Source organism: Hemitrygon akajei, chromosome 5 (genome assembly GCF_048418815.1).
Source record: "Hemitrygon akajei chromosome 5, sHemAka1.3, whole genome shotgun sequence".
Lineage (NCBI taxonomy): Eukaryota > Metazoa > Chordata > Chondrichthyes > Myliobatiformes > Dasyatidae > Hemitrygon > Hemitrygon akajei.
The window spans coordinates 27381308-27394836 of NC_133128.1; the positions used below are offsets into that span (position 1 = coordinate 27381308).

The 13529-nt window shown below is 39.9% G+C and overlaps 1 protein-coding gene across 15 annotated transcripts in view; it reads left to right on the top strand.

The window, feature by feature from the left end:
* The first annotated feature begins 8855 nt into the window (after nucleotides 1-8855).
* Nucleotides 8856-13529, top strand: part of synj1 (synaptojanin 1) — a 106396-nt gene continuing 101722 nt past the window's right edge. For 11 of the 15 annotated variants that reach the window (XM_073045066.1, XM_073045076.1, XM_073045075.1 and 8 more), the window contains exons 1-2: nucleotides 8891-9032; nucleotides 9611-9753. In XM_073045066.1, the coding sequence (XP_072901167.1) occupies nucleotides 9624-9753 (130 nt within the window). In that variant the 5' untranslated portion in view covers nucleotides 8891-9032; nucleotides 9611-9623. Of the gene's footprint in view, nucleotides 9033-9141; nucleotides 9291-9610; nucleotides 9754-13529 lie in introns of those variants that run through there. The other 4 variants (XM_073045068.1, XM_073045070.1, XM_073045071.1 and 1 more) reach the window with 4 other exon arrangements.

Sequence of the window (13529 nt, forward strand, 5' to 3'; positions counted from 1 at the left end):
ATTTGAAAGGAAAGATAGGGACTTGAGAAACTGAGTTACCGAGAAAGATTGAATAGGTTAGGACTTTATTCCCTGAAGCATAAAAAAATGAGGGGAGACTTGATAGAGGTATATAAAATTATGATGGGTATAGATAGAGTGAACGCAAGCAGGCTTTTTCCACTGAGGCTAGGGGAAAAAAAAACCAGAGGACATGGGTTAAGGGTGAAGGGGGAAAAGTTTAAAGGGAACATTAGGGGGGCTTCTTCACACAGAGAGTGGTGGGAGTGTGGAATGAGCTGTCAAATGAAGTGGTAAATGCGGGCTCACTTTTAACATTTAAGAACAACTTGGATAAGAGGTGTATGGAGGGATATGGGCCAGGTGCAGGTGAGTGGGACTAGGCAGAAAAATGGTTCGGAACAGCCAAGAAGGGCCAAAAGGCCTGTTTCTGTGCTGTAATGTTCTATGGTTCTATACTATTGGAAAATCCTCATGCAGACAATAGTCTCATAGAGAATGTGCGGATAACTTTTAGTTAGCTAGTTATCACATAACCTTGGAGACAGTTTGATGTTTGTCCTTGGATATTTATTTATGCTTCACTTGGACTGTGTTTCTGGCAGAATTGTTTGGTACTGTGAGTAAATGAAGTGAAGCAAATTGGTTTGATTATGCAACAATGATCTCCAATTATTATATACACACTATAGGCTAATTAATACATGTAATGGGTCCTTTTCTTTATTGTGTTTGTTATAGTTTAAAATTGTAATGACAAAATATTTTAATCTAATCTGTGAGTTAAATTATAGCTCCCTGGTGAACAGTAAATTTGCATGGGTGTGTATTCATATAATCCTACTTTCCCTTAAAGGGACATTCAATCTTTTATGCTTTGTGTTTACCTGAATCATATTTATCCTGGATGTGTTTATTTATTGGACTTGGCCTTTTATTGTTATTTCCATGCATTATGTTACTGTTAGTTTGCATTCACAGTACAGCTGACTCATTACAAGTCTATAGTGAGAGGGTTACAGATTTTTGCCTATACTGGATGACCCCCCCCCTTAAAAAATGTGCCTCAATAACTATTGCCTAGCTGTACCCGCACCTGCTGTGATGAAGTGCTTTGAGATGTTGGTCATCGCCAGAATCAACACTTGCCTAAGCAAGGACCTGGACTCACTGCAATTTCCTTATTGCCACATTAGATCTAGAGCAGATGCAATCTCACTAGGCTACCATAGAACAGACAGACAGACATACTTTATTGATCCTGAGGGAAATTGGGTACAGCACAGTACAGGCCCTTCAGCCCTCCATGTTGTGCTGACCCATATAATCCTTAAAAAACAAGTACTAAACCCACACTACCCTGTAACCTTCCATTTTTCTTTCTCTTTCAGGGCTCTCCACTCGGCCCTGATCACCTGGACTATAGCATGCCTACAGCAGGCTGCTGCTTAATGGTTACAGCTCAGCAGTCAACACAATGTTACCCTCAGTTATAATCAACAAGCTCCAAAACCTAGGCGTAATTACCTCTCTCTGCAACTAGATTCTTGAATTCCTCACCGGGAGACCAGTCAGTGCCGATCGGAAATAACATTTCATTCTGGCTGACAATAAACACTGGTGCATCTCAAGGATGCATGCTTAGCCAACTATTCTACTCTCACTACAACCATGAAAGTGTGGCTAGGCACAGCCCAAATGCTATCTATAAATTTGCTGATGACACAACTATTCTTGACAGAATTTCAGATGGTTACAAGGAAATGTACAGGAGTGATGCACCATCAATAACCCTCCGAGACGTGAGGCGAGATATTGGCTTTTATTGACTGGAAGAAAGAACAAGCAGTAATTGACCACCATACTACATCCTGGAGACTGAGGGCAGGGCTCAGGCCTCAATCGCCTTTATACCGGGGTCTGTGGGAGGAGCCACAGTCAGTGGGAGGAGCCACAGGAGCAGTCTGCAGGGGGGGCGTGTCCAGGCAGGTATATGTAGTTCACCATAAGGAGTGAGATAAATCAGATGGTTGAGTGGTGTTGAAACCACCTTGCACTCAACATCAGCAAGACAAAGGAATTGATTATGGAACCAGCAGTGGAAAGAGAGAGCAGTTTCGAAATCCTGAGTGTCAACATCTCTGGGCTTAGCATATTGATGCAATTACAAAGAAGGAATGACAGTGGTTATATTCATTAGGAGTTTTAGAAGACTTGGTATGTCACCAAAGACTCTCACAGATTTCTACAGATGTATTCTGGAGAGCATTCCCGATTGGCTGCATCCCCGTCTGCTTATGGAGGGGCCACAGTCCAGGATTGGAAAAACTTCTGGGAAGTCATAAACTCAGAAGGCACATTCCATCATTAAGGACCCCCAATACCTATGCAAGCCTTCTGTTACAATCGAGGGCAGGTACAGGAGCTGAACACACACTCAATCTTCTTCACCTCTGCTATCAGATTTATGAATGGACATTGAACTCATTAACAGCACCTCAATATTAATTTTTTCTACCTCTTTTTGCATTATTAAAATATATATATCTTGTATATATTATGTGTGTGCATATATATTTGGGCCCAATTAAATGGCTGCTCCAATTAGCCAAAATTTCATGGAATTAGTTAAAAAGGTTTAGAAAATTAGTAAGTTATCAATAGTACTACAGTACTATAAAATTGTGTATTGGATCCTAATGATTATTAATAGAGGAATTCATTCAGTATACACTACCATATTCTTTTGATTGACTGTAAAAGAACAAAATCAGTGCGGACATCTGTTGTAGAAATGGACCATCTTCTTACAATGCTTTCAATGTCTGCATCTTCCAAATCATAACTTTTATTGTAATGTTCAAGATGACTGTTAATTCCTTCAAATTCTTTGTATTTCCTATCTTGTTGAAGTAGTGAAATCATTGGCATCCATGAACATTACCTCACTTTTTAATTTCTGGTTTTGTACTTTTATTCTTAATTTAACTATTTAATATACATATATGCAGTTACTGAAATTCTTTTTTTCTATATTTATAATGTATTGCATTGTATAGCTGCTGCTAAGTTAGTAAATTTCATGATAAATGCCAGTGATATTAAACCTGACTCTGATTCTGAATTAATTTTCACTCCCAGCCATTTCTGGCATCTCCAAGCCTGAATGCTTGAAATCACAGTGAGCAAAACAGTTCTGAATTGTCTTACTGCTTATTTCCCATGAACTATCAGTGACAAAAATCACTGCTTTTTGAACACAAACACCCGCAGCTGCTATTTAAAAACTGTTCCCTCCAAGTATGATGTAGTGTCTGACAGTCACGTGACTGACGTTAACTGGAAACTATTCTGCAAGTCTCCTGTCCCAATTATGCGGCATAGTGTCTGAAATAAACAAAAGGAATCCTGACTGTTATCTTGAATGGTTTTTGTTCTTTTAGAGTTGTCCTAAATAAAAGCTGCCCCAATTAACTGGAATGCGCTGTATTTATTGTAATTTATAGGATTTTAAGCAAAAATATATTTTGCACTGTACTGCTGCCACAAAACAAATTTCAAGACATATGCCAGTGCTATTAAACCTGATTCTGATTAAATGGTTGAATTGGTTTAAATAAATTAAATGAAATACTGCTTACCACCCCACTCAATACTGACCCATAATGCACTCTTCTTGACCCCTGCCACAATTACAAAGTTGAAGTTAAAATTAAAGTCTGTCCCAAGCCTTATAGGCTTATCAGGTCGGTGCTTATGCCAGTTTCCGTGGCGTGAAGCGACTGAGAGTACGAGACTCCCCCTGGATAGGATGCCAGTCTATCGCAAGGTTAACCCTCAGCATTTTGCCAGTACCCATTTTCAGCTGGGTAGACTGGAGCAATGTTTGGTTAAGTGCCTTGCTCAAGGATACAACACACTGCCTCAGCTGGGACTCAAATTCTTGACCTTCAGGTTGCTGGTCCAACACCTTAACCACTTGGCCATATACCACACAATTACAAAGGAATGGTCAATAAAGCTTACATTTTTAGCAACATTTTATTCCCTAATAAAAACATCTGCAAGAACAATTTGGAATAAGTATGTTCTTCCTGGAATTGTTTTTTTTTAAGTATCCTTTGAAAGATACTGATATAGTTTCTTCCTCAAACTGTTGGAGATTTGGTTTGTCACCGAACACGCTCAAACTTCTACAGATGTATGGTGGAGAGCATTCTGACTGGCTGCATCATTGTTTGGTATGGGGGCTAATGCACAAGATTAAAGTAAGTTCTATGAAAGCTTCCATAGTATCCAAAACATCTTCAAAGAACGATGCTTCAGGAAGGTGCCATCCATCATTAGGGACTCACACCACACAGAATATCAGGAAGGAGGTACAGAAGCCTGAAGGCACACACTCAGCAATTCAGGACAGCTTCTTCCTATTTTTAAATGGACATTGAACCCAAGAACACTATCTCACTACTCTATTTCTACTTTTGCACTACTTATTTTAACTTAACTACTATATATATATTTACTGTAATCCAGTTTTTTGCTATATTTATCATGTATTGCTTTGTACTGCTGCTGCAAAGTTAACAAAGTTCACAAAATATATCAGTGATATTAAACCTGATTTTGAATCTTATCTCTCCTTTCTTCCCAAAATGGTGTTATCTGGATACACATTTCTAAATGCAATGACACTTTTTTCTTTTTTTTATCTTCCTACAAAGTGACCTAGTATTTCCTCTTTCCATTCCTTTCCCGTAAACGCCCCAAATTTACTTCTAATTGTTTTCCCCAGAAACAGACATAGAGTGGTGGGCACGTGGAATATGCTGCCATGGGTTGTGTAGAGGCAGAAACATTAGGAGTATTTATGAAACTCTTCGACAGACACATGGATGATAGAAAATAGAGGGTATATATAAGGAAAGGTTGGATTGATCTTAGGGTAGATTAAAAGGCCAACACAACATTGTGGGCTGAAGGGACTGTACTGTACTGTACTGTTCTGTTTTCTTTATGGCAGTTTTTACTTTAAATAAAGCAAAATTGTTAATATTGATCTATTTTATCCAGTTTTAATTTGTTAACATTTTTCCTGAATGTTACTGGGATGAGAGAGAGGCAATTTTCTTTATGAGGATTGTTTGGTTTTGCAACAGCAGCATTGATCAAAGAAACAGACCAGGCATTGATGAATTCAAGTCAATGGGACATTCAGCATGTTAGTGAACTGTGAAACTCCAAGCACCATGTGGGATCAATGTGAGAATTCTTATTCTTGACCACTATTCTGCAGAGCCAATGACAAACTGCAAGCTTTTGATTTATACAGTAAATCCCAGAACTAATCCCAGCCTCACCAACATAAGAATTTCAAAAGCTGATTACAGCTAAGATTTGCTTTTCAGGTGCAGGTCAATGTTAGTATTTTTGCTGTCTGCTATTTGCTACCATTTTAGCTGACAATTTAGCACAGCAGTTTAGGCAATGACATTTAAAGCTGAGGCTCAACGAGGCATTTGTCAGGCTGCACTTGGAATATCGTGTTGATTTGGGCACCATATCTAAGAAAGGAAGTGCTGGCATTGGAGAGGCTCTAGAGGAGGTTCACGAGAATCATCCCAGAATGACAGGATGAGGAGTGTTTGATGGTCCTGGGCCTGTACTCGATGGAGTTTATTAGAACAGGGAGGGCAATCTCTTTGACACCTATCAAATATTGAAAATCCTAAATAGAGTGGCTGTGGTAAAGATGTTTCCTCTAGTAGAGGAGTCGAGAACCAGAGGGTACAGCCTCAGAATGGAACAGAGAAGAGGACGAATTTCTTTAGCCAGAGGGAGGTGAATCTATGGTATTCATTTCCACAGATGGCTGTGAAGGCAAAGTCATTGGGCATATCTAAAGTGGAAGTTGATAGGTTCCTGATTTAGTAAGGGTGTTGAACATTACAGAAAGAAGGCAGAATGGGGTTGAGGGGAATAATAAATCAGCCATGATAGAATGGGTGGAGTAGACTCAATGGGCCAAATGGTCTGATTAACCTAACTATAGCTTTTATAGTTCTTCTAGAGAGCTACTTGTGCCGATGCTTTACTGATGGCAGCATAGCGGCACAGCTGTAAAGCTGTTGTATCACAGTTTCAATGACCCCAGCTTCAATTCTGCTTCCTGACACTACCAGAGTGGTGTTTTCATGTTCTTCCTGCAACTGTGTGGGCTTCTCCAGATGTTCTGGCATCCTTCACATGCCACAGAAGCGTGTGTTGATAGATTAAAAGGCTAATGTAAAGCTGATCCAAGTGTAGGTTGGTGGTCAGATTGCTGAGCATGTTGAGAGAATAGGTTGCAGGGAATTCTAGTGGAGGACTGGGAATGCTCTGTGAGCAAACATAGACTTAGAGGTTTGAAACGCCTGCTCCTAGTCATAGGGACACTCTCAGAGCAAATTTGCTGAATATACTAAAATTAGTAAGCAGAAAGAAAAATATATTGTTATCACTCCATCCTTATGGTCAAATTAGGCTGATAAATCGGCAGGTGATGGGACAAACCAAATGTTACTGTTTATTGTGAGAGGAATACAAAATTAAGGTCATATTTCACTTACAAAGATAATAGAGACCACAGTTGGACTAGGGTATACAAGATTGGTTTCTCCATTAATGGAATGATGCAAGTACATTGGAAACAATATGGAGAATGTTTACTGGAGGAATATATGGAATGGGCTTTTTGTTTTTCTGGAAAAAGTTCAGACAAGCCAAACCGATGAAATACATTCACCAGAGCTTACAAAATTGAAATGTATGGAATTCTGTGACAGTCAACAATTCATCACACCTCTCAGATGCCAGTTTCTCCACTAGATTGTTTGCTGTACGTTTCTGGTTGCCTTGACAAGCTGAAATTTACTTAGAAATTGTTATATTCACAAAGGCATGGAGAGTTTCATCACTGCCTGTGGCCCTGTGTTATCTACAATCTATTGTTATCCATTGAGCCATTGCCTGTAACTTATGGATAAAACAATTATTTTGATACACACTAACAGAATGCAGTTTGCAAGATTACAAAACAACATACACAAAATGCTGGAGGAATTTAGCAGACCACACAGCATCTATGAAAGACAGTAAACAGTTGATATTCAGATGGATCTGAAGAAGGGTCAAGGCCTGAAACATCTATGGAAGGGTACAGTTGATGCTGCCTGACCTGTTGAGTTCTTCTGGTGTTTAGTGTGCATTGCCTTCAATTTCATTCTCTTTCAAAATCATTTTGAGATGAGTATTTTGCTCATAATATCCAGATGCTTTGATGAGGGATCTTCAAACTGAAATGCCAATTCTCTCTCTTTCAACAAATGCTGCCTGACCTGCTGAGTATTTTCACCATAATTTAGTTCTGATTAATTCCACCAAGTCCGGCTGCAAAATGATTTGGGCATGGGGCTATCAAAGCTGCCCCATAAAACCAACAGTGCTAAGGAAATGCCAACATTAGTCAAAAGACCTCATCTCTGGGAGAGGAAGGATCTTCAAAGATGCTTACACTTAGTGACAACTTGAAAGACTGGCCCTGGACAGAGGTCTCTGGTGAGCTACTGTCAGCAGCCTATGCCCCAGAAGGAGTGAAGTTTGTTCTCATTACAGATTTGAGCAATGACAGCAAATTCCAAAATTGTTTAGAAGTGGTGCCAAAATTAGTGGCATAAAATAGGAAAGTGTTATCAAAGGAACTTTAATATTAACATGTAATTAATATGTATTAACATGATAATTAACATGTATTAATTGTCAGTGATTAACATACCAGCACCATTCAATCCAAAACAGCACTAAATTGCAATTCATTTGAGGTGGTCAAATGTGTAATTGGCAAATTGTTATTATTGTCACATATACCTAGGTACAGTGAAAAACTTCAGCAACAGCAACACACACAAAATATTGGAGGAACACAGAAAGTCAGGAGCATCAAAGGTGGGGGATAAATATTTAACATTTTGGGCTGATCCCTTCATCAGGACTGGAATGGATACGGGCAGAAGCCAGAATAACAAAATTGGGGGAAGGGAAGGAGTACAAGCAGGCAAGTGATAGGTGAGGGAGAAGGTAGGTGGGTGGATGAAGTAAGAGATGGGTGCTAAAGAAGGTAGACAGGACAGTGGACCACGGATGAAAGGGAAGGAGGTGCAGAACTAGAGAGAGGTGATGGGCAAGTGAGAAGCGGTGAGAGGGAGACCAGAATGGGGAATGGAAAATAAGGAGGGGGAAAATTACCGGAAATTTAAGACAACGAGATTCACGCCATCAGGTTGGAGGCTACCAAGAAGATGGAATATGAGATGTTGCTCCTCCAACCTGAGTTTGGCCCCATCGTGGCGGCCACGGGCAGACAATTCAGAATGAAAATGAGTGGCCACCGGGAGACGCATGCCGTCCGTACAGATCTTTTCACAACCTCTTTTGCTGTTGTTGAGTACCTTTCCACAAACCAGCTGGTATTATTTCAATTACAGCAACATATTGAGTGTTAGCGCAAAAGTTCCCACAGGGTCGTGAGATTACCGCCAGCATCAGAGCCCAGCAGCAAGTTATTGTGCTGTTTTCAATTTCCTCACTTTAAATGTGGAAATAAAATTTTCGCGCGGAGAATTTTTTTTTTTAAAAAGAAGCTTCCAATTTTTCATCACTGGAAAAAACAATGTGTCCTGGAACAAATGGCCCTGGAGCTGTGGAAGTGAGGCAGACTCCGCAGGTTCGAAGTGGAGACCATTGCCAAACATCCCACAATTAACGCCGCCATTAGTCCCGGTCCCGGAAAAGGCGGGGACGCTTAGGGAGACGGGGTTGATTGACAATCGGTTTCCAGGAAGTGACGACGGGTCTGTCGGGTGACGGCGAAGAAGCGGAGGTCGCTGCGGCGTTTGGGTCGGTAGGAGGAGGTATCGCTGCTGCCGCCGTCTCAGTGGGCAGTGGGTGTGGGTGTGGGCGCAGCGTCCATAGATTCGGTGTCAGGTTTGTTATTGGTGAGTCGGGCATTCAAATCCTGAGGGGCGGTCGAGGGAGAGGATGCAGCCCTGCCGAGACCAGATCCCCTCCCACATTGTTACTGCCGGAAATTATTTGCTCTGCTTATCGTGTTTGCTCGGTTGCTGTCCGGTGGGGGTTCCCTCTGTCGGCTTGACAGGCCTCGACAGTAGCAAACCGAATTAACCCCGTCCTCGGAAGGTTTCGGTCTTCGGAAGGCATTTGTTTCCTTTGATTTAGCTGATTACTTACTGACAGTCAGTTTCCAAAATTCTTCCTATTGACTGCATGTTGACAGCTGTGATTTGCCCTTGAGAGACAACCGATTTCGGAAATGATCGATCATGTTTAAGAAATCTGTTAATATTTAATGTGTACAACGTTTCAATGGAGGGAGATTAGGAGACGTGACTTGTTTAAATAATGCATTTTTTGTAAGGCAAATGAAATGTGCAAAATGACGGTGAAGAGCTTAGACTTGGCCTTTAAAAATTGTAACGTGGTTGTGTCGATGTCTGCACATGTCGTTTTTGAAGACCACTGTCCGATCTGCGATATCTCTTATCTCTATCGACAGGTTACTGGAGAAGATGGCATTTAGCAAAGGATATCGTATCTATCACAAACTGGATCCACCACAGAGTCCTTATAGTGTAATTGTAGAGACCCGAAATCGAGAAGATTGTTTGATGTTTGAATCTGGAGCTGTGGCTATTCTTTGTAAGTAATAAGTGAAACCACTTTCGATTTTGGGTGTTACTGTCAGTGAATAATTTCGTAGCTAGGAACGGTGATATTTTGATTGTTAGTGATGTTGCTTTGACAACTGAAGAGTTGTGAATTAAAAATTGAGTATTGTAATGCTTTAAAGGGTTCTCTTTCTCCCTAGAAGCTAATATATATATATTTACGATCAATAGTTGGATTAATATTTTTTGTTTTTCATTTGATTATGAAGTTACAGTCTTTTTGGATTGTGATTTTATTGGAATTTTGGCGCTGTCAAATCATTTGTACTTAAGGCTTTATGCAAATTGCTCCATGCAAAAGGGAGGAATAACCTTGTGTATTTTACCCTTAACCACTTTCTCTTGTTGCACTGACTAGTTATTTCACCTGAGGATCTGGTGGAAAAGTCCACTTGTCTCATGAATTTAATGACATAAGAAATAAAAGCAGGAGGGGGGCCATTTTAGCCTGCCCTGTTGATCATGGTCTCGGTCCCATTTTCCAGCTCTCTTCCCATATCTCTTGCTTTCTTTAATGTTCAAGAATCTGTCAGCCTGTGTTTTGAATGAACACTATGGCAATGATTAAGTTTGCAAACTGATCTTAGAATGGAATTCCAAATGCTGAGTGAATGCATTTCTTCTCATTTCAAAGGAGCCTAGTCTTATCTGATATTGCCCATTGTCCTAGATTATTTAGGAAATGTAAGCATTGTGGGCTTAATTTCCACCAATTATCTGTGCCTGCAAAAAAGGTCAAGATTGTTTTATGTCTGAATTCGGAGCTTGATGCATGGCAAGTTATAGACCTTACAGTTAGAAACATTATAATGCTGCTGTCAGCTTCAATGAACTAAATCTACAGGTGTTTTAAAATAATGGAAAGATAATGTTATTAATGTGAAGATATACAGGAGAGTGCATGGAAAACAAAGTAGATGCACTTTGGCAACTATGTCCGAAGGCAGAGTGTATTTTATAATTTGTAACACGCCATGCTGGCTTTCCCTAATTAGGCCATGATTTTTCAAATACTCATAAATCCTATCCATAAGCATTCTCTCCTTTAATTCCATACCATTGATATGAGACTCAAAAATTTATAATTTCCAAGATTATCTCGGGTTTTCTTCTTGAATAATGGAACATTAGTTACTTGCCAGTCCTCCGGAACCTCGCCTGTTGAGAGGACTCAAATATATTGGTCAAAGCACCAACAATCTCTTCTCTTGTCTCTATCAATAAACTGGGGGATATCCCATCAGGCCCTGGGGACTTAATCCAACTTAATGCTCTTTAAGAGACCTAACACTACCTCCTCCTTTACCTTGAAGTGCCCTAGCATATCAATACTCTCAACACTAATCTCCCTATCCTCCATGTCTTTCTTTTTGGTAAGTATTGATGTAAAGTATTCATTAAGAACCTCACCCAGAACCTCTGCATCCAAACAAATGTTCCTGCCTTTATCCTTGAGAGGTCCTATCCTCTCCTTTGTTATCTTTTTCAGAATTTATTTTCGAAAGTTTCTGTTTGAATTTAAACATTGTTTGTTATTATGTGCTGCTTGAGTGAGTGTAGTTTGATGGGTTTGTATAAAAAACACAAAACCAAAGCTTCATTTGTATTAATGTTTTTCATGTTCTTTTCAGTGTTGTAAAACACTTCAGTCAGCAAAGTACATTCGATGGATGATCTTGCTGTTCTTCATTTCATTTTATCTTGAAATCCAAAGGGAAGTTGGGAATTTACTAGTTAGGGGAAGAGAAACAAAATCTACACACAGAACTGATTTTACTTGTCACATTTCCTTGGTAAGCCTCTTGAGCACTGCGGCTGCAGAAACCCAATGACTCATCTCAATTTCAACCTGGTTGTGAGAGGAGAATTAACATAAGTATTAAAACAGGGTTGGCTGGAGAGTCCAAGAGATTTAATTGTGCTATCTGGAGATCTTCACCTTGTCCACTGAATCTGATGTCTGCATGTCATGTGATATTTGCTGAGCTGATTCAGCTAGACCTTCAGAAAGTGTACATCTAATGAAAAAAGCATCTTTAGTTTGCTCGGTTGAGAATGCAGTAGTGCTGTTGCAGAAACAAGGTTAGTTTTTTCAAAACATTGTGTTGTTAACAGCTTTCCTTAAAAATATCATTTACTTCAGTTGTATGATGTGCAGTTGTTAAAAAGCTGCAACGAATTCTGAAATTAGTAATTTTGGTTGGAAGAATGTGATGAGCCAGCGTAAATGATAAAATAAAAAGGTGTACAGTAACAAAGATCTGAGGTGCATATATATGTCTATGAAGGCAGATGGGGGAGTTGAGAAGGCTGCTTTTAGAAGGTTTATGGAAATAAGAGATTGTAGATGCTGCAATCTGGAGCAATAATCAGATTGCTGGATGAAATTCCAGTAAAATAATGACACACTCAGTGGTGGTGGCTTCTACGGGGCCCACCAAAGGTGTTGTCTTTCTTTTACGATTGCAAGATTCTACTCGACATTAAGAATTTAAAGTACTGTAAGTCCACCCCATCAGCACGTTACTTTCTGGCAGAGAAATTGAAGGAGATGGGCTTGGTGTGGATCATGTTACTGCTTGCATCAGAGAGGCTTTGGAGGAGTCGGTGCACAAAGATGGTTTGCAGTCTAAAAGTGAGTGATCATCTTAGTCACTTTTCTTGTGATCGCAAGACCCTGTTGCACATTGTTGATGTGGAATGCTGCAAGTTCAATTCACTGATTTATTGGAGATTGGCAAGGGCAGTTAGCAGGGGAGCTGTGTGGCTTTAGTTGTAGTGAGGACAAGGCCTCAACCCACAGTGTTCCCTGTTTACAGCCATTCCTGAGAGAGGCGTTAGAGTTGTTGTGCTTCTCTAGGGTTCTGGGGGGCATTGTAGCAGGGCATCCCAGCTGGAGTTGGTGCTGCTCTCCAGTGTTTGGTCAGCAGAAGACGAACTGTATTGTGTTTGACTGCAGACTGCTGCGACATTCATGGACTCAGGGTCTTAGGCTATATTTTATGTGTGACCGTATTTTACTGATATCTTGTATGTGCTTGATAGCTTGCGTGTGCTTTATGTGATTTGTGTTGTGTATGACTGTTGATACTGTGTTTTGCATCTCAGCCTTGGAGTAAGTGTTTCATTAGGTTGTATTCATGGGTATTCGTGAATGGCTGAATGATGATTAAACTTGAACTTGTTAGTGGGTCAGGCAGCTGCTGTGGAGGGAAGTGCTCATTTGAGGTTTCAGGTCAAGTTTTAGCTAATGGTTTCCTTGGTTTATCAATAAGCATAGAGTACAAAGGCAAAAGTTATTCTCAACTTATTTAAAATGTTGATTGTTCCCAGATTTGGTCATTATGCTTTACAAAAGTATAAAAATAGTTACAAGGATGTAATTGAATGAAAACCTGTATTTCCATAGTGAGGTTAGAGAATTAGATTGCCATCCTTTGAGTAAAGATTGTTGTGAAATTTTCTGGAACTATTCAACATGTTAAAGTGAGTAAGGAAAATTTATTTTCATTGGCAACACAGTCAGTAATCAGTGAGTCAGATACAAGGTAATTAGCAAGAGAACCAGAGGCAGCATGCATTTTCTGAATGCGGTGATTTATCTGGAATGCTCTTCCTGCATAGGTGTCAGAAACAGTTTTAATAATAATTTTCAAAATGAAATCATATTAATAGTGAAGAGAAATATTTGATAGATGGCATTTATGGGGAATTGGCATAGAGCCAAATGGCTTTCTGCAATTCTTG